General features: G+C 42.6%; 1 protein-coding gene across 1 annotated transcript in view; it reads right to left on the bottom strand.

The window, feature by feature from the left end:
* Nucleotides 1-21,867, bottom strand: part of KIAA1210 (KIAA1210 ortholog) — a 67,882-nt gene that overhangs the window by 28,238 nt on the left and 17,777 nt on the right. The window contains exons 2-5 of the mRNA XM_087427697.1: nt 14,181-14,251; nt 8,355-8,523; nt 2,584-2,710; nt 2,128-2,265 (exon numbers count right to left, since the gene is read on the bottom strand). Coding sequence (XP_087283823.1) covers nt 2,128-2,265; nt 2,584-2,710; nt 8,355-8,523; nt 14,181-14,251 — 505 coding nt within the window. The remainder of the gene's footprint in view (nt 1-2,127; nt 2,266-2,583; nt 2,711-8,354; nt 8,524-14,180; nt 14,252-21,867) is intronic.

The following is a 21,867-nucleotide window of genomic DNA, read 5'->3' as shown; positions in this document are numbered from 1 at the left end:
CCCTGCCAGGCAAGGGGTGCTTTCCATAGATGTAGTTCATTTGAATCTTACAACAGTTCTTTAAAGCATTTGCTCTTGTGGCCTCCATTTTACAGATGGGGAAAACCAGGTCCGAGACATGACATAACTAGCCCTAATTCTCACAATGGCAGAGCAAGCATTTGAAAGGTCTGCTTGTCTTCATAGCCCATGTTCTTAACCACCATATACTCCTATCTCCTAACTATATGGGCCGGGAAGAGGATGTCCCATACTCAAGTTCAGGACATTTAAAGGCAACAACCAGAAGAGATGATGTGCTTGCTTCTTTAAGAAGGGCTGCAGAAGGAGAGCCAGGCCTGTGAGCAGTAAGAAAAAGTGCTTTGCAGTCTCAGTTTCTTAAATTATTGAATTCCGTTTGATTCAACAATAGGAAGATACTAATAATCTGCTATGACATCTTCTTATCTATGTGTCCTCAAAAAAAAAGAACATGAAATGTCTTGGAGAGTAATCTAGGCATTCACATTCCAAACACTTCGGATAGGACAGCAGGTGAAAATTTGGCAGGGGAGAAAAACTGGCTTAGTCTCAGTATTTCTAACAGAACTGTATACCTGGATTTCCTCTCCCACAATCTCCCAGTTGCTCTGAATGTCACTTAATCCATTAAGAATCCTGGCCCTTCAAGGGACCCAGCCATTGGCCAATTCCATTCTTGCCCCAGTTTCTATGCAGCACTGCGTGTCAGGACATTTGACTTATTGCTATCAACTCCGCTGTCACTTAGGATTGTTACCTTGGCACTTAAGGGAAATTTCCCAGGCAAAGGTCAATCCGGTTGTGGATGACTCAGGATCTGTGAACATCCTATGCTGTCTTCAGCCCTGTTTCCCAGGGGAGAGACTAAGGGAGCAGGCCAAGTGTGTGAGGTGTAGGCCCAAGCAAGACTTTTAAGAAAACTTGCCTTTGGGCTATTGTGGCTTTCCCCACCCCCTTCGCTGTGAGAGGAAATGCTCCTGGAATCTTTTCCTTTAATTTTCACCAAAAAATCATCTTTTTTTTTTTTAAAGGAATATCTCTGCTATAAGAGTCTCTCTGTTGCTGGGACTAAGGGATGAGGGAGGGAGAGAGGAGTCCAGGAAACAGGTTTCCCCTTTCTGAATATGAGAAATAACCCTGTGGCACTTGGTCATGTATGCCTAGATTTTTGCCACTGGATGGCAAGGGAGTGTAGCTGTGGAGACAAGTGAAAGCTGGTGTTAATGTTTAAAATTGGAGACTGGAAAGTTCACGGAAGCAACTTTTCCTGCTGCAGTGCAAGAGGGCAACAGTCCCCTGAGCTAGGGGCTGCTTTACAACCACTAGATCAGCACTGTTGTAGACCATCTCAGTGTTGGCTTCTCCACCCTTCACGGCTAATGTACCCAGGAGAACTTCCATATACAGTAAGGAAACCATAGTGAGAGATATAGGATCTTAAGCAGACATGTCAGAAATAAACCCCAGTTACCTTTTGCCAAATTCAAAATAATCAGCTCTCCAGTGGAAAAGGGTCTCCTCCTTGTGTGGCCTTCCCATTTACACAGGGATCTTTGGGTATAATCCCACCCACAGCTGAGAGATGGAGGAAGGTAGGTGCTAAGGGTTATCTCCCTGGCAATATCTCCAGCTCCCCCTGGAGCATTTCTAGATCAGAGCTCCAAAAGAGTCTGACTGAGCAATGGTTATGATTAGCTGGAGGTAAGGGACTGTCCTATGTACATGCTGCATTTTATGGAGACTACGTATGTACCCTTCTCCCTGTTGAGGCAGGTACAAAGAAGTTGAACATCTTAGAGACTGGAATAATGGAAAAATCATGGGTTTTGAGGTCAACACATGTGGGTAAGATTTCCAGGCCTACTGCTTACTATCTGAGTGAGCTTGAGTAATGTCTTTAACTTTTCTGAGTCTATTCAATCCTCACAAGCAACGCTTTGAGGTAGATATTAATATTATACCCATCGTAGATGAGGAAACAAAAGCTCACGGATGTTAAGGAATTAGCCCAAGATCACAAAGCCAGTAAGTAGCGGAGCAAGAATTCAATCATAGGTCAGTCTGACTGACTCAACTGCCATACTTGGAACAATTTCACTCTATTACCTCAGTAATCCTGGATCCTTGAACCCAGATTCCACTTCTGGGTGCATATCGGGGCATAGCTCCAAACACAGCTCCAGGAACAGCTCCACGCACACTACCAGTCCCAGTTCTAGGCAGAGTTCTGGAAACATGAGATCTCTGTGGAAGAAAGGAAAAACATGGGGGTTAGAATGGCTGCACATTAACAGTGGAATGTCACTGTCATAATACTTAAAGAGTTCTTGGGGTGGGTCAAGAGAAGTGAATAAGGTCATACCAGCCAACACTGTGTGCGGGAGACTAGGTAAGCACATCATATATTTATACATTCTCTCATTAAGGTTGACAACAGCCCTGCGGGGTAGAATCAGCTGAGAAGCACAGCCAAACTCCCCCCTCTTGTGTTTTGGCAGGGCAGGAGCAGGGAGTGGAAGAAGAGTAGTCCAGTCAGGCACAGATGCTCGAGTTCACTGTTACCTGCAGAGGTCTGCCTCTCTGGGGCTCCGGAGAGGGGTATAATTTTCTTGCTGATCTTTCAGGCTCAGGCTCCAACATGAAGATGCTGTCATGGGAGAGGGCTTTGATCCCCATGCTGCACTTCGCTCTGGACAGGAATGAAAAGGTCTTGTAAAAGCAGCCCAAGGGCCATAGGAACCAAAGACACATGTATATACAGAATATGGCCTACCATAGACACCTCAAAAGAAGGGCAAGGATGCATACATGCTGACATAGAAAGTTGTCCATGAGATATTAAGTGAAAAAATAAAGAATAGTATGGTCCCATTCAATATATACACATATATTGCATACATATATAGTTTATGTTCATAGAAAAAAGTCTAGAAGGATATCCACCAAATTGTAAGCGGTAGTTCCCTCTGAGGAATGGCCCTAGGGACAAGAGGGGGATTTTCATCTTCTACTTTATGTACTTCTGTATAATTTTGATTTTTTAAATGATCAATACATGTCTTTTTTATTTAATAGCTTTATTGAGATATGGTTTACATACCATACAATTCACCAATTTAAAGTGTACTATTCAATAGCGGTGACCTGTATAATGGCAGGGAAGACCATGAGTCTTGCTATGACTAAGGTGAGAGTTATAAAACATCTTTCACACCCAAATTTCTCTCTAGTGTTTTTGTTTTGATTTGTTTTAAAATATCAAATATCTGCCTAGATGCTGGAGACTTTCATTCACCAGGTCTTTTTCTCTTTCATATAAGAGCTCTGCGATACATCTGTCCTATTTTCAAAGTCATCTTATGTACCCACCACACCCCAACCCCTACCCCTTAGCTTGCTAAATCCATATAGAAACACCTTCTTATTGGGAATGGAGCTAGGTTGATGACAATTATTTGTGTTAAGACAAATCAGAGGAAAGTAAGAAACAAATGAAAGGCTTAAAGGCACAAGAGACTCCTTTCGGGATGTGGGAATATATTTTACCTTTTAAAAGTGTCAACCAAAGACGTTACAAGAAAAGAAAGCTACAGACCAATATCTCTTATGAATATAGATGCAAAAATCCTCAGTAAAATACTAGCAATCTCAATCCGGCAACATATAAAAACAATTATACACTATGACCAAGTAGGATTTGCAAGGAATGCAAGGTTACTTTAATATATGAAAATCAATTAATGTAATACACCATATCAATAAAATAAAAACAAAAAATACATGGTCATTTCAATAGGTGCAGGAAAAGCATTTATAAAATCCAACACACTTTCATGTTAAATACACTCAACCTTGACAGAGGACATCTGTGAGAAACCCACAGCTAATATCATACTTAATGATGAAAGACTGGATGTTTTTTCTCTCAGATCAGGAACAAGACAAGGATGTCTGCTCTTCTCACTTCTATTCGACATTGTACTGGGGGTTCTAACCAGGGAAATTAGGTAAGAAAATGAAATAAAAGGCATCCATATTAGACAGGAAGAAGTGAAATTATCACAGATGACTTGATCTTGTGTGTAAAACTCCTAAGGAATCCATTAAAAACTACTAGAACTAATAAACAAGTTCAGCAAGGTTGCAGGATATAAGATCAATATACAAAAATTAATTGTATTTCTATATACGTGCAATGAACAATCCGAGAATGAAATTAAGAAAACACTTCCATTTACAATAGCATCAAAAAGAGTAAAATACTTAGGAATAAATTTAACAAAAGGCATGTAAAACTTATACTCTGAAAACTATAAAACACTGGTGAAAGAAATTAAAGAAGACCTAAATAAATGGAAAGACAACCTATGTTCATGGCTTGGAAGAACAACGTTGTCAAGATGGCAATACTCCACAAATTGATCTACAGATTTATTGCAATCCCTATTGAAATTCAAGCTTCCTTAGAACAATTTTTTTTTCAGAAATGGATAAACTGATCTTAAAATTCATAGTGAAATGTAAGGGGCCGCAAATATCCAAAACAATCTTGAAAAAGAAGAACAAAGTTGGAGGACTCACATTTGCTAATTTCAAAACTTACTACAAAGCTACAGTGATCAAGACAGTGTAGTACTGGCATAAGGATAGACATATAGACCAATGGAATAGAATTGAGAATCCAGAAATAAATCCATCTGTCTATGGTTAATTGATTTGCAACAAGGGTGCCAAGACCATTCAACGGGGAAAGAATAGATTTTTCGACAAGTGTTGCTGGGACAACTGGACAGCCACATGCAAAAGAATGACGTTGGACTCTTATCTAATACCATGTATAAAAACTAACTCAAAATGGATCAAAGACCTAAATATAAGAGCTTAAACTCTTAGAAGAAAACATAGGGGTATATCTTCATGACCTTAATTTGGCAATGGATTCTTAGATATGACACCAAAAGCTTAAGCAACAAAAGAAAAAAACAAATGGATTTCATCAAAATTAAAAACTTTTGTGCTTCAAAGGATACTAGCAAGAAGTGAAAAGACAACCCACATAATGGGAGAAAATACTTGCAAATTATACATCTGATAAGGGACATGTATCCAGAATACATAAGAAACTCTTACAATTCAATAATAAAAAGATGAATAACCCAATTAAAAAATGGGCAAAGGATCTCAATAGACATTTCTCCAAAGAAGATATACAAATGGCCAACAAACACATGAAAAGATGCTCAACATCATTAATCAGCAGGGAAATGCAAATCCAAATCATAATGAGATGCCACTTCATGCCCACTAGAATGGCTAGAAACAAAAATTCAAATAATAACAAGTGTTGACTAGGATGTGGAGAAACTGGCACCCCCATACACTGCTGGTAGGAATGCAAAATGGTGCAGCCACTTTGGAAAATGTGGCATATCCATTCAATGGAATACTATTCAATAGTATAAAGGAATAAAGTACTGACTTATGCTACAACATGGATACAGGAGTATCCATGTGTATGGGTACAGGCTTTCTTTTAGGGAAGGATGGAAATGTTTTAAAATTAGATAGGGCCGGCCCCGTGGCTTAGCGGTTACGTGCTCGCGCTCAGCTGCTGGCGGCCAGGGTTCAGATCCCGGGCGCGCACCGACACACCACTTCTCCGGCTATGCTGAGGCCGCGTCCCACATACAGCAACTAGAAGGATGTGCAGCTGTGACATACAACTATCTACTGGGGCTTTGGGGGGAAAAAAATAAATAAATAAAATCTTAAAAAAAAAAATAAAATTAGATAAAATAATTTTTTTAAATTTCAAATACTTTTTTTTTTGCATTTATTAACCTTTGTTACAAAACAATACATGTAGGTTGGCACTTTAAAAAACAATCTTTAAATGAGAGCTAGAGTAGCAGCTTGGGCACTGTAGGGCTAGCAGCCACCTGTCATTGTGAGCCTGTCTGGCTATGGGTCATACACATGGATATACTTGATCATGACACATCCCGAGGACAATCTGGTGCTATGGGGATTAAAATGGCACCCACACTAAGGTGGCTGTGGGCCAGCAAGAGAAGAGACGAGGCAGATGTCTGCCACTTTCTATTAAACTCTTACCCACGTTTTTCCTAGAAAATGCTGCTACCCAGGCAGCCTTGGTAGTGAAGGCAACATGCTCTGCTTTATTAACATAGCAGTCCAGCATAAAATTAACATGACTCTAGATAAACACTTAATGGGCATGTATGACTGATGCAGCATTGAGAGAGCAATGTTTCCAGACATCTCTAAATACACGCATTCGCTCATTATGCACACAGGCACACTTTCAGTCACTGCTTCTCTATGACCTGCTGGCTCAAACCAGGCTTGGGACCAGCGTAGCATCAGTGACTACCTCGCCTCCCCTGCTTTGTGCAGAAAACCTGCAAGGAAACCTTAGGCCATGAGTGCATCAGCCAGAGTGCAGCTGTTGAATTGGCTCTCTAGTGCTAGGCCCTCCCTGATCAAAGGATTACATTAGCACCAGCTGTGGCCAAGTTTGTCAGAAACCAAACCTCCTGTCCACTGACCATATCTAGTGCTTACTGATCTGCTCCCTGGAGGCAAAAAGAAGAAAATATACCCAAAACTCCAAACTAAATCTTGGCCTTAATTAAGGGCAATAAAGCACAGTATATCAGCACCCATTCAAAAATCAAATGGAATGGGATTTGTCTATTCCATCAGATATAGCTTAATATGGTCTTGGAAATAGATACTGGCCCTATTGTGCAGGCCAGAGGAGGGCTGGCTATAAGTTTTGTTATGAGTGATTGCTTCGATAGAAGAAAAAAGCTTGTGTGACATTCTCCAGGGTTTCTCCCCTAGCACATTAAGCAAGAGACTGGGGTCAGGGGTGATCTTCAGGACTCTTAAGTTATACTCTTAATTAATTTATGCTCTTTGCAAAAAAAAAAAAAAGACCTATCTCAGGTCCTTAGAAAAATATCCTTCCCTATATTTGAATTAGTTCATGCACTTACACTGAACTCTCTCTCCCACTCTCTCCATCCTCTCCCTCTCTCTCCCTCCCTCCCTTATCCCCCATCTTTCAGAGAGGTGCACATGCACACACCTTCTTAGTATGCAGAACGCATCAGACTACATTGGCCATTTTGGAGGTGGAGGGATAAGTAAGAGGGGGAAATGTAGAACTTTAGTAGAGAAAGCCCTTGCCAATTTGTAGAGACAACGCAGAGTAAACCCAAACACCCCTCCCTCACCCCACCCTGGGGTTTTTGGCAGGGCTAGTCTTAGCCTTACTTAGAGCTATAAGGCAATGGTCTCTAATAGTATGATTTGTGAGGTATGAAACAAGCCCCTCTGTCCAAAACCATCTCCTCCACTAGCAAAGCTGTCTGAAGTTCCTTACATTCGATGCACTCATTAAGGTTCCTCTCAGGGAGACCTAAGTGACAACTTTTAGGGGCAGTATGACATGTTCACTAAATGTCAATTAGTACAGAGCAAAGCCTCGAGGGAATGGGTAGTAGCACAGGTGAGCTCTGTGGGGAGTCCAGATAAGTCTGGAGTTTAAGGCCAGAGAACAGGCCCAAGTGGAAACCCAGAGAAGGGGATCTGATTGATCCAGGAATAGCTGGGGGTACCGGGTGTTCAGATTTTCCACAACAGGATGTGGAAGTTGGGGCATCACAGATGAAAATTTGAATAGGGGTGGCAGTGGTGGCCGAGCAACGTTCTTCCTCACACCTTCTGTGACCAGTTACAGCGTTTCTCCCAGTCTACTGTGATGGAGGGAGATATGGATTGGGTTCTTGGCTTGCTCGTTTGTTCGTTTTTACATTATCACAGTGATGAGACTTGAATCACACATTACAAGATCTAGCTCCCCTCGCCTGGTCATCATAGATCTGAGGGCCAGGCAAGCAAACCAGACCAAGCTTCCTGAATGATGTAGGCCGTCCTCACCTTATGAAACAGAGGCCTCCAGGTCTTTACTGGTGGTAGGCCCCACGTCTCCGGTGACTGTAGCTGTGACAGGGAAGGGGTGCCCTGATCTATCTGCACCCTCTCACCCAGTGCCCTTGGGGAATGAGATGTGCATTTCCCATGCTCCAACCCATGGAGTTGTGCAGCCCAGACAACAAGCATACGTACGAGCACAGAGAAAGCCCCCCGGGACATGGCTGCATTGGCAATGGCTGCACAGGCAGTGGGGACAAGAGTCCCTGGGACCAAAGGCTCATTGGTGATTTGCCTGCCAAAGGGGGACCTGGATCCAGCTGTCCACCTCTTGTCCTGTCCTCACCCTGCTCCACGCCATGTGAGCTTACCTGGGCGCAGTTTGTCGGCTCTCCTGAACTGGCATCAGAGAAGAGACGCCAACATTGCCGCTGGACAAACTTGGTCTTAGTCTCCTCTCTCCCTGGGCACCTTCAGGCTCTTTTTTCTTCTTCTTGCCAAAAAAGCTCTTGAAGACTTTAAATTTGGATTTCTTCTTTCCTGGAAGTTAGAAATGAAAGTGAGGCAGAGTGTGATGGAGGAAGGGAAGACAGAAGAGGAAACAGCACCCTTGTGATGAACAAGGACTGTGATCCCAGGTGCCCTGCAGATCTTGGCCTGGCCCGCAGTGCCCATAGCACCATTCATTTGGTTTGTTCTCTTCTTAATAACTCAGTAACAAAGTGTCTAGTTTCTGGGAAAGCAAAAGCCCAGACCACAGCTTGTGGGCTTTGGGAAGCCTCTATTCAGACCCCACCCACCAGGCATTTACTTGCCTCTCAATTTCAACTATTAATCCACACCTCTTTCCTGGTCCTCAGAAGTTCATTCATGTGCTGCAATTATTGAGCCAACGTAAGCACTTGGTACCTCCCTGACAACACCCTGATGGCTGAAAGCATTGCAATCCAGTTGGGGAGCCAAGCTTCCACATGTGAAAAACATTTCAGGACCCTTGGAAACCCATGTGGGAGTTGCTACTGCCCAGTCTGTATGCTGAAAGGATACAGACCCAAGGAGTGAGAGGCAGTCGGTTGGTGCAGTCAGGAAAGACTTCCTTGAGGAAGGAATTTATGAGCAAGGCAGAGGGCTGGGAATCGGAGAAAAGAAAGGGCTGCTAGGCAAAGAAGCTGCTTGTGCAAAAGGCATGACAAAATTGGATACCAAAGGGTTTTGCAAGGGGTGCATACATGCGTGCATGTGTGTGCACGTGTGTGTGTGTATTATGTGCATTGTGTATGTTCTTCAGTTATTGCTGATTGGTTTGGATTATCTACACGGCTGCTGCCCTCTGCACATGCAGATAATTGAAAGTTTGCTCTATCTATAATAACTACCAGGGCAGCAGTGAGGAATGTGAGCTTTAAACCCTCCTCAGGCTGTTTGGGCTTTCTTCAGTTTCCTAATAAACACGTATATCCTTATCGGGCTCAGTAGAAAAAGGGAAAGGGGAGGGGAGTTCATGCTGCATTCTTCAGAACGAAGGAATTAGCTCTTCTTGCTTTCACATGCAATAATTTACCAACTCAGGTGTCTCATTTCAATTCCCAACAGTCTGGTCTCCAGAAGGCGTCTTGCCAGCACAGCGATGCTGCGCTGGCAGTGAAGGCCTAGCCAAGGGAGTTGCCAATGGGGCTGCCATTGGAAAGGCTTAGTGTGTAACGGAAAGCACCACCCAAGAATCAGAAAACTCTGGGATCCTTGCTATCAATTAGCTCTGTGACCTTGGGGAAGTCACTCAGCCTCTCTGAGACTCAGCAGGAAAATGAGGTCACACTAAGCAGCATCTCCCACAGTGTGTTCAGAGAGATACTCATAGGTCTGTTGCAGGAAAAAGGGATGTGCAGTCTAATCAATCTGGGAAAGCTGGATTAGACAAAGTTTAGGGGTCTGCTTTCCAACAAGACTTTTCTGAAATGTCAACATGCTTATGTGCATGGTGAAACTGCAAGAAACCAGGCGATAATATTGTCTCCCAAATGCATGTAAGCAGAATGTGTGACAAAACACACTTTGGGAAATGCTGAACTAGGGTTCTTTCTAGCTCTGAAATGCTATGACCTATTTGTGTACTGATTCCTCCTGGGCCTGCCTATTAGAAATGTTTCTAAACTTCAAGGCCTGCTTTAAGTTCAGTTTCTCACCAATCACTACAATTCATGCTTCTCTCTACACACCTAAAACTTGACTTTTGGCACCACAAGTTTTACTTCTGATTGCTCTCTAGTCTGCTCATTCATTCATTCATTCATCTATTCAATAAATATTAAGATCAAGTACTTGCTATGTTTGGAGTATCAATGAGAAAAGAGTAAGATACAGTTCTATGTCTTAGCTACTGTCCCTCCATCAAGGCTGTAGGCAGCTCCTCTTCAGCATCCCCTTTAGCAACTAGCACAGTGCAAGGCATGCAGTAACACTCGAGGGACCACTGAGTCCCCTGAGGGGTACAGAATGCCAGCACATCTTGTCACTTCCCTAAATTGAGATCACTGAGCAGAGGTATCCTTAAGCATCCCATAATTTAAACACTGACCTTTATTGGGGTTGATGTAAATTGTAAATAATGTTGGTAAAGAGCTTAGCACAGAATCGGGCATGTAGCAAGAGCTAACAAATGTGAACTAGTACTAAGGAATCAATAATTACTTGTTTATTAAGACCAGATTCAATTCTATCTGTAGAATTGATCTATCAATTCTGTGTATCTAATTTATCTATCCATGGACAAGGGGAAGCAGCTGCATATCTATAACTCAATAGTGAACTCTAAAATACACATGATTAGAAGCAGAAACCAGCATGGGGTGGGGCAAAGAAAGAACACTGTAGAATTGTTTGCTTGATAATCACTGCTTAAGTAATTTCAGTTTTAAATGACATGAGCAATTTCTCATCTACAAGGATGTACCTATATAGGGTCATGGTTGTGACAAAGTTGTCAATTCTACCTAGAGATAAAGAGAATAAAACATGAAGATACAACCGGAAACATCTATTTTCCCAAGTTTCCTTCTTTAACTTTTTTCAGGAAAAAATTAAACTAATTTTTATGATAATAACATATTTAAAATGATGTTTGACCTCATAGAACTACTGTTAGGATTCAATGTGAAAGTGCTGAAAAGTATACAGTACAGAGTAGGCTGGCTCTAAAATAAGCTATATTTTGCTCTCTGGCCTTCTCTCTTAATCTCCCACCCTCAAATGATTTCTAAAATCTATGAAATAATGAGATGTTTATGTATAATCCTGATTACTATACTAATTACTATAACCAGTTTTTTGCTGAAAAATATTTATCAACTTAATCTGTGGGGAAAATGCCCTTATTTGTAGTATTCGCCTATTTCTGTGGTGTAAATACTCCCACCATGGTCAATTTCAACCTGCCAACATGACAATGGGCAGTGTCCTCTCACAAACAGGAAGGGGCATGCCATATGTTGGCCTTTGCAGGCATCGCTATTTTTCAAATAGAAGGAATAATATTTATGGATTGTTGACAGGTGGATCTCCATCTGGTCTTCTGAAAGGGGAATAACTGTATGCTCAGAGGATTTGGAAACATGGTGATTATTGTCCCTCTTGCTTCAAAATCCCAGAATAGAAGGGAGGAGGGCAAAGCTAGAGGATTTGGAGTTACAAATCTGCTTCTCATGAACCAGCAAAGAGAAAGAGGAGAGAACCAGCAGCTGGTAGCTCCATTTGTGACACAATCTATAAACACTTAATAACTGAATAATAAACTTTTTGGGCTATAAAACCAAATGTACCAAAAATAATCATTGTATGAGCAACCAAAATTATGCATTAACACGTTTTTATGTTCCTAAATTAAAAAAATGACTGGTGACTTTAGAACTGTAACAGGTGCTAAAACTTAAGTATGCATATATTCCAATGTCCCCTCAATTTTCCATTTTTGCTGGGCAGAAACAACAACTTATTTTCCCATGAGGATTCAAAATACCTTCAGCAATGTGTGTCTCCTTCAACCATGGGCACTAAAAGGAAAAGAATGTTTCCATTCCCCGCTGTGGGGTAGCTCTGAGTATGGGGGTGGTATAGCTTTGCTGGTGGAGAGGCTGTGGGGGGCATCAAGAGATGGTAACCACCACACATGGTGGGTTGGCTGCTCATCTAGGGTAGTGACTTGGAAGCTGTCATCAAGTCACTAGGGTAGTGACTTGGAAGCTGGACACAGCCTTAGTGAGCAACCCATTGCCAGACACTGAATGTCAGCTGCAAGAGCCCAAGTCCTCAGCCTGCTTTGCCTTAGGAGACCTCCCCATCGTCAACCGCATGAGACCCCATGTGTGCAGAGGAGCCCTGGGAATAGATACAAAGCTGGGAACTGTCCACATGCTACGTTCCTTTTGAAACCCTAATGGAATCCAAGATGGTTGCTACATATTCAAGTGTATAAATTGGCCTCTCAAGCTTTCTTTTGTAAAGGGATGCCTTTCAATTGCCAGCAGCTGAGCCCTGCACAGGCTGGTTTTCAAAAACTGCTGAAAGTGCAAAGGGTAGATAGACCTAGACAGCAGGTATAGGTCAAAACCCACATTTGTATCCAGGAATGTTTGCGTAAGTCACCTATATACCGGGTAACTTATGCCCCCACAAGGCACAGCAGTGATGGTCAGTGAGCTGACGGCTGTCTGGACTTCTCCTATAACAAAGCCACTGATTTTCCTGTCCAAGCCCAAGGACTATGTACTCCCAAACAGGCAGTAGCTTTCAACATCCTCATCCAATGAGGGTCTGCAGTGTGTCACACGCCAGAAAACAGTCCACGGAAGGCAGTTTTTTCCCCGGAGAATAAAACACTGTTAAATCCAATGAAGAAATCATTGCTTCTGGGTTGTATATCTGCTTATCTGTCATGCACACAGGCAGCCCATCTGGGTTGAACTCAATGAGCCTTAAAAATGCATCACCTAATGGTGACCCTGTTCTCCTGCATTGCTGCTTGGAAAGAAAACATTTCTAACTAGGCTTTCTTCCCTTCAACCTGTCAACAGCACCTTATTCTCGGGCTAGGAATGACTAATACTAAAAATGTACCCAAATGCTTGGTCTTTAAAAAAAAATCTTGGGAACAGAGAAAAGGCATTTCCTTAACTCCACTCTTCATCTGTCTAGCTCATATCCAAAAAGATAGGTCGGTTGGTTTGGTAGTTGGGACTGCCTTGGTGAGGAGGCCTATCATTCATTTATTTATTCATTCATTGATTAAATAGTTTTGAGTGTCGAATTGCTCTTGCTGAGACCCAATAATAAACAATGGTGACACAGAGATGAAGACCCAAGTCCTGCCTTCAAGGATCCACTCACCAGGCTCAGCATCCCCCATCCCACATCATCAGTGAAGTCAGGCCTCTAAGAAACCACAAGAAGGTTCCCCTCTCTCTGTCCTTCCAGACCAAGTCTTCTGTACCATACACTACTAAGAAAACTCAGCAAAAATTGAAGAACAAACCAGTGAACTGTTCAATTCAGTTGTCTTTAAATTCAAGGTCTCATTTTATGCCTTATGATTCCTTTGTTTTTGGTTTTTGTTGGTTGGTTGGTTGGTTTTTCGGTGTCAATAAAGCTTATCATTGTTTAGTGACTTTTGCCTCCCTTTCTATTATTCCACTCATGGTCACCTATCACTCATAGGTGGCACCACAATTTAGGCAAAGAATACACATCTGAGTAAGTTTTGCAAAAACAGAATTTTTGTCAATTGAATTCTACGTAACAGAAGCCTATAGTGGTCTCTTGTCTCTCTCCTCCCTTTACTCCTCAAATTACAAATGTATCTATTGGTTAAACCTGGATTGCTCGCTAGAGTAAAACCTCAGTTGACTCTGAGGTTATAGCCTGCTCTGATGTTTTTTTCTGATTAAGCAGAAATACTTCCCCTGCCTTAGTAAGTAGAATGTGGTAACCAGCCTCAAAGATTACAGGGCCTCAGACAAATCTTTTGTCTATAAGAGTTGGAGATGAAAGAGAAGAGGTAGAAGACTGAAAAGTAAATGTGGCCTGAGTCTAATGTTATTAGAAATTTCATATGAACTTCTTTTCTTGTGACTCGATACTTTGTCCCAGGGGCTAAGCACAGTAAACAAATCTAGTTCTAGTTATCAAGATTTTATTAGGTTACTTACTCTCATCACTGGCCTCCAGAACTTCCAGACTGCTAGAAACTTCCCTTAGTGATTCAGCCATAGTAAGAGCACTAAAAGAAAATATAGAGCAAAAAAGCAGAAGATCATCATTTAATATCCAGGACAGAACACAATCATTTTACCCTACCCTTTATCCTTCAGTTAGATTCTTAAAACTATTCAAGAAAAGATATACAAAGGGAATTGCCATCAAAGAGAATTATCCTTCCTTAAAAAAGACAATGACTCCATTTATATGAAACATCCAGAATAGGCAAATATGCAGACACAGAAAGTGTCTTGCCTAGGGATGGGGGTGATGGTTTTCTCGGTTTTTTCTTTTTTTAAGAGATAGAGTACAGGGTTTCTTTTTGAGGTGATGAAAATGTTCTAAAATTAATTGTGGTGATGGGTGCACAAATCTTTGACTATATTAAAAAGCATTGAATTATATACTTTAAATGGGTGAATTGTATAGGATGTGAATTACATCTCAATAAAACTGTTATCAAAAAAAGACAAATGTAAAAACCCTGATCTATTGCTTTGTGTTGGGGACCATTAGTGTTGGAGGCCCGTTACTATTCATGGGTGTGCCCACGGAGACAAAATTATATTGATAAGACATAAAAGGAAAAGATCGAGATATTTGACTGCATAAAAATTTAAAACTTTTGGCCAAAAAAAGTAAAGAGTCAACAGAAAAATAACAAATTAGGAAACACTACTTGCAACAAATACAGATATGGGGGCCAATTTTCTTAATTTGTCAAGAGCACATATAAATCAATAAAAGACAGCTCGATATAAAATGGGGCAAAGGATACAAGAGCAGTTTATAGAAAAAGAAATAGAAATAGCTAATAACCACATAAAGAAAAACTCAGGCTTGGGGGCCGGCCCCGTGGCTTGGCGGTTAAGTGCGCGCGCTCCACTGCTGGCGGCCTGGGTTAGGATCCCGGATGCGCACCGACGCACCGCTTCTCCGGCCATGCTGTGGCAGTGTCCCATATAAAGGAGGAAGATGGGCACAGATGTTAGCCCAGGGCCAGTCTTCCTCAGTAAAAAGAGGAGGATTGACATGGATGTTAGCTCAGGGCTGATCTTCCTCACAAAAAAAAAAAAAGGAAAAGCTGAGTCCCACTTATAACTAAAGAAATGCAAATCAAAATATCAAGCCAACATGCTCACCTATCAGATTGTCAAAAAACTTTTAATTTTGATGACATTACATTGCTGACAAGGATAGGAAGAATAGACACTCTCATACATTATGGAGTGTAAATTGTTCTCTGAAGAGCAATTTCACAAGACCAAAATTTAAAAAATGCACATACCTTTTGGTCCAGTAGCATCACTTCTAGAACTTTACCCTGTAGATATACTCACACTTGTACACAAAAATAGACCTGCAAGAATGTTTATCACAGCATTGTTTTAAATAGCCAAAAATGGGAAACAACCAAAGTGACCATCAAAAGGATAATTCTCCCATGACTCTGATTCTATGTCATGGGAGAATTATCTGTCCTTGTGCTCTTTTCCATTAGTGCAGATAATCAATTGAGAGTCAACTGTAAATTCTCCATTCAATCTAGCCTTCTAGCAAAAGCTAGGGATGACAGGTCTAGAGAAGCCTGTCAGTTGACAATCAAACCTTTATAAATCAATGCTGACATTTTTAATGGGACTTTGGGAGGGGGAGGGAGATCTGATGAGCACCTTAATCCAGAGAAAGGGTGTTATATTCATACATAGCAGGAGGGCTGTAGAGAGGCAAGCAGAGACTGCCTCATAATAGCTCCCCTGGGGTCTTGATGTGACTGACTCAAGTAACATCAAGTGGGGTTAAGTAGGTTCTGGGGTGCCCTCCCCACCTCAGATCTGCTCTGCTCCCAGATATAGTCAAGCTGCCATTGCTATTTCATGGATGGGCTCCAGGCCCATCCTGTGCTGCTTTCTAGCCATAAGTCCCTGATACAATTCTGGAGGTAGAGACAGGAGACCACAGGCTCTGAGGTTAAGGCAAACTTGAGAGGTCACCCAGCAAGAGTGACTAAGGCCTTGGAAAGCGAAAGCTTCCAAACCACAATGAGGGCTGACAGGGCCCTGGTGTCAAGACGGCTTCAGGTTCTCTCACGGGAAGTCCTATGGCTCCCCACGGTGTGTGTTCCTTCTCACTGCAGCGAGTACTAAACCCAACTTGTTCAACGACAGGCGTGTTGCTGGCGGGCTTTGGCTGAAAGGTATTGACACTTCGTTCAAGTCACTCAAACTCTATGAGCCAATATCACAATTGTGCCTGAAGATGACTTAACCCCAGGCCCACAGAATGCTCACTAATTACCACACACACACACACACACACACACACACACACACACACAAGTTCCACCTGGAGATCTGGAAGGATCAAAGGGGTAAGGAAATTCAGAAGCCCCTCAGAAATTCAGAGGGAGAACAGGAGAATTCCTTGGTCTAGGAGCAGTTCACATCACTGGTGAGTTCCTGGGCCATCTTAATGAACATGGCAGCACCCCTGCCCCGCCACTCAAGAAGGCTTTTTAGACCCTGGGGAAATAAACTTTCTCTGAGCTTTAGAGAAGTCCGTGGAAAATGAGCCTGCTTTCCGAAACACCAGGCCACAGTAGGATAACATTGTCCTTGACCTACCACTGTCAAGGGTAGAAAAAGAAAGGGAAACAACAACCAAAGAGAAAAATATGAAAGACAAAGGGGAGAACAAAGAAAGAGGGCATCTTGGCGGCATCTGCGTCCCTAGATCACTAACAGTGTCATTATTCGATTTAACTAACTCTTGAGTTGAGACTGTCTCCAATTGTTTCTGGCACACTTGCCCTATTTCCCCAACTGAATCCTAACGGGCCTGAGGACAGCACCACCATCAGCTGAGCTGTCTCCCCTTCTAAACAAACCAACACCCACAATAAAACACACAAACCTCCCCTTGATTCAAAATCCTCTTCCTACTCCTACCCCGTTTCTCTGCATCTCTTTAACGCAAAACTCAAAAGAGTGATCTCTACTTACTCTCTTTATGTCTTCACTTATTCTCTTGAGCTCTCTCCAATCAGGCTTCCAAACCGAACTGCTTCCAAACCACTCCACCAAACTGCTCTTGTTAAATCCAACTGTCAGTTACCTGAACTCCCAGCAGCATCTGACACTTCTTCCTTTTCGAATAATGTTATCACTTGCCCTTCCGTACACCCCACTCCCCTAATTTCCCTCCTACCTCATTTGCTGTTCCTTCTCAATCTCCTTTGCTGGATCTTTCTTTTCTCCCTGAATTTGAAATGTTGTAGCACCCGAGGGCTCTGTCCTTGACCCTATCCATCTACAATCATTTCCTAGACCTATGCCATTAAATAGAAATGTTAACGTGAGCCACTATTACAAGCCATGTATGTGATTTTAAATTTTCTAGTAGCCACATTAAAAAAAGTAAAAAGAAACAGGTGAAGTTAGTTTTAATAATATATTTTATTTAACTCAATAGAACCAAAATATTATCATTTCAACATGTAATCATTATAAAAGTAATGTCAATGAGGTATTTTACATTCTTTTTTTCATACTAAGTCTTTGAAATCTGTTGTGTATTTTCCATATACGGCACATCTCAATTTGGGTTAGCCACATTTCAAGTGCTCAAGGGTCACATGTGGCTGGCGGCTACCATATCCTGGATGATCTCATTCAGACTTTAAATACTATCTATACACTCTGGACTCCAAAATTTTTATCTCTAGACTGGACCTCTTCCCTGAACTCCATATTCCTATAACCAACTGCCTAGTCGACATCTCCACCTAACAGTGCATATGGAAATCTTGGTTTCCTTCACACTCACTCCTTCCCCTAGTTTTCCCTGTCTCAGGAAATGCCACTAACCAGATGCTCAGACTAAAACCTAGGAGTCATTGATTCCTCTCTTTCCTTCACATGCCACATCTAATCCAACAGTAAATCTCGTGACTCTTCCTTCAACATATTTCTGTAATCCAACCACTACTTGCCTCGTTTGAGCCATCATTATCTTGTTGCTGGGTCACTGCAATACCTAACTGGTCTCCTTGCTTCCATCTTTGCCTCCCTATTCTCCACACCGCCGCCACAGCAGTCACATCAGCCCCCTGCTCAAAACCCCCCAGTGGCTTGCCATCACACTCAGCAAATCCTAGCTCCTTACCCTGGGCCTTATGTGATGTGGCCCCACGCCCAGGCCCCCCGGACAACCACTCCTGCTACCCTCCTGCACTCTCCCTCCCCTCCAGCATCACTGGCCTTGCTAATCCCCAACACAGCCAGCCCCTTGCAATCTCAGGATCTTTGCATTTGCTGCTCCCTCTGCCTGGAGGGCTCTTTCCCCAGCTAGTTGCAAGGCTGACTCCTTTGAAGCATTCAAGTCAGCTCAAATATTACCTCCCAGAGAGGACCTCCATGAGCATACTAGTTAAAGCCCTCCCAGTTTCTCTCCATCACTGATATCCTTTATTAGCATCTTCATAGCACTCATCACTACCTGAAATTATATTCTACATTAATTTAATTACTGGTTTCTTGTCTGTCTTCTCTACTAGAATGTAAATTCCGTTAGGGCAGGGGCCTTGTCTATTTTGTTCATCACTGGATCTCCCAGCACCTAGAATGGTACCTGGCATATAGCAGGCACTCAATAAGTGTTTGTTGAGTGAATGCCTAAATCCAATAAAAGAAGAAGAAGTAGCAGAAGAACCATCTTTGTGGTCAGCAATTTCTTAGAAGTAGAGGCATGCTATAGGAGGCAGAGGAAGACTTGTTTAGGGAAGGAACCTCCTTGTTTCCCAACTTAGCAGGGCCTGCCTTCCATCCCAGCAAGGTGGGCCCCACCCCTAAGTTATTCACCTGTGCAGAACCAAGCACTCTTGGACCCCTCTTGTCCTTGGTGCAGAGAGTCCATTCCCAGGTGTCCCAGCCACGAGGACCCTGGGTGAGAAGCCCCATTCAGCTGGGCTAGGCCCAGACGCTCATGGAGGAGGTTTCAGGAACAGACATCCTGCTTCCTCCTACTTTACAGCCACCACCATTGGCAAACCTTCTCTCCCTTTGCCCTCCGGCTGACCTTATTAACCAGAGCTTTGCCTCCCAAGTATCTCCTCATAGAGGCATCACTGTATATCTTTCATGTGTCTCATTACGGCTAAAATAAGTTTAAAGCGAATTTGTTCCTTAATTATACCAGGGCTCTTTAATAGTGGCCTTGGTGCCGCCTCCTCTGGTCTGTACTTTTATTTATGATATTGAGCAAAAACTACTGTCACCTCACTGGCATCTCGAAAAAAGTCACAATGTTCTCTCTAAAATACCAATCTGACCATGAGCCTCCCCTGCTTAAACTAGTTCACCAACTTCCTGGTGCCTGCAGGACGAAAGCCAAGTTCTTACATTCAAGGTCCTCTGCAATCTGATGTTCCCTGCCCCCTCCATTCTACTACCATCCACCGCCACTCACACCCCCATGTTCTGGTCTCCCAGAATCACCAGTCATTCCCTAAATACACCATGTTCTTTTACATTCTCTGTGCTCTGCACAGGCTGTCCACTTGGCCCGGAAAACCACCTTCCTAATCCCCACATCATTGAAATCCTACACATCCTTCAAGTCCCAGATCAAAGATTACCACCCACGCCCCATGCTCTCAGCCCTTTGCACACACCTCTGTCATAGCTGATATCACCCTGCAGACAGGGACCACATTTTGCTTGTCTGGATATCACCAGCACCTAGCACGACACCAGGCACACAGAAGGTGCTCACTGTGTGCTTTTATGGATGGTAGAATGCAGGAGTTGGGGGGGGGTTGCAGTGACAAATAGGAATCAGTGGGAAAAGTAACCCATTTTTTTAAACATGTGGGGACAATTTGAGACACACTGTGGGTAAAAGAACCCTCTGCATGAAATTCATGAAAAAGTTGACAAGCTGAGTAAGGAAAGAGGAAATAATGTAAGTTTTTATCCAGTAAATGATGAAAGGCCTTCAGAACTACTTTCATGGAGCATAAAGTTATGGAATAATGGTCATCAAGAAGTCTGGCCCAAAGAAGTGGAAACAACCCAAGTGTCCCTCTACTGATGATTGGATCAAGAAGATGTGGTATATATATATATAGATATATACACAATGGAATACTACTCAGCCATAAAAAAAAAGAAAATCGTCCCATTAGCAACAACGTGGATTGACCTGGAGGGTATTATGTTAAGCGAAATAAGCCAGACAGAGAAAGACAAACACTGCATGATTTCACACATAACTGGAAGATAAACTAACACATGGACAGAGAGAACTGTTTGGTGGTTACCAGGGGCAAGGGGGTTGGGTGGGTACAAGGGGGGAAGGGATTATACGGTGACTGACAAACAATAATGTACAACTAAAATTTCACAATGTTGTAAACTATTATGACATCAATAATAAAAAAAAAGAAGTCTGGCCCAGCAGAGATACAATGTTTCATGATCAGTCATTATTTAAATGCTTGCTTGCTCTCTCTGGGCCAACCCCAGATGCTTAAGCCCCAGAAGCATCTTTTCCTCCTCAGACTGACTTGAGGGCTGAACAAGGGCTTTAGAAAAAAAAAAGAGAAAAAACAAGGGGAAAAGGCCTGTTTTCTAAGGTTGTTGAAATTTTTAAACCACAGCCTGGTTCAGGTTCAAGGATTCAGGAGACTTCGCTTGACAGCTTTGCTGCCTTCCCAAAGTGGGGAATGCTAATGGAAAGCAGCTGGCTTCATTTTTAAAAAGCTAATCTGATAGGATGAAATGCTTTACATAGAGTCTGTGGTAGGCAGAATTCTAAGATGGCCCCCAAGGTTGTTGCCCCCCCCTTGGTGTGCATGCCCTGTAAATCCCTTCCCCTTGAGTGTGGGTGGGCCTGGCCTAATCAGGTGATCTGATTTAAAAGAGTGTCTAGAGGTCAGATATAGAAGTCAGAGAGATTCGAAGCTGCAGCAGATACTCCTGCTGGCCTTGAAGGAACAAACTGTCATGTTATGGGGAGGACCATGTGGCAAGGAATGGCAGGTAGCCTCTAGTAGTGGAGAACAACCCTTGGTTGACAGCTATCAAAAAAGCAGGGACCTCGGGGGCCAGCCCAGTGGCATAGTGGTTAAGTTCGCGCGCTCTGCTTCTGCAGCCCGGGGTTCGCAGGTTCGCATCCCAGGCACGGATATACATACTGCTCATCTAGCCATGCTGTGGCGGTGTCCCACATACAAAGTAGAGGAAGATGGGCACAGATGTTAGCCCAGGGCCAATCTTTATCAACCTTACAGCCTCAAAAAACTGAATTCTGCCAACAATCAGTTAGCTTGGAAGATAGTGTAGGAGATCAAAATTGGCCACCCTGAAATATATCTCTTTACTTTAAGTATTTTCTCTGATGGACATTTGACCTCCCCCACTAACTGCCTAAAGGAATTTAACTCGGGGTATGGACAGACTGGCAGGGTCCTCGCTAAGCCCATTCTTAACAAAGTTCTGTTTACCAAATATTTACATTTGTAAAGGTATTTATTTCCCTCTGTGTAGTGGGAAGGGGGGGATGAACTTATCTGTGAAAACTCTTATCAGGACAGAAGAAGAAGACTTAAATCTACATACTCTTGATTACTATAATTCC

This window comes from Ceratotherium simum, chromosome X (genome assembly GCF_057802395.1).
Source record: "Ceratotherium simum simum isolate JZ-2026a chromosome X, ASM5780239v1, whole genome shotgun sequence".
NCBI lineage: Eukaryota > Metazoa > Chordata > Mammalia > Perissodactyla > Rhinocerotidae > Ceratotherium > Ceratotherium simum.
Note: the sequence above shows the minus strand (reverse complement) of the source record. Positions and strands in the feature narration are given on the sequence as shown.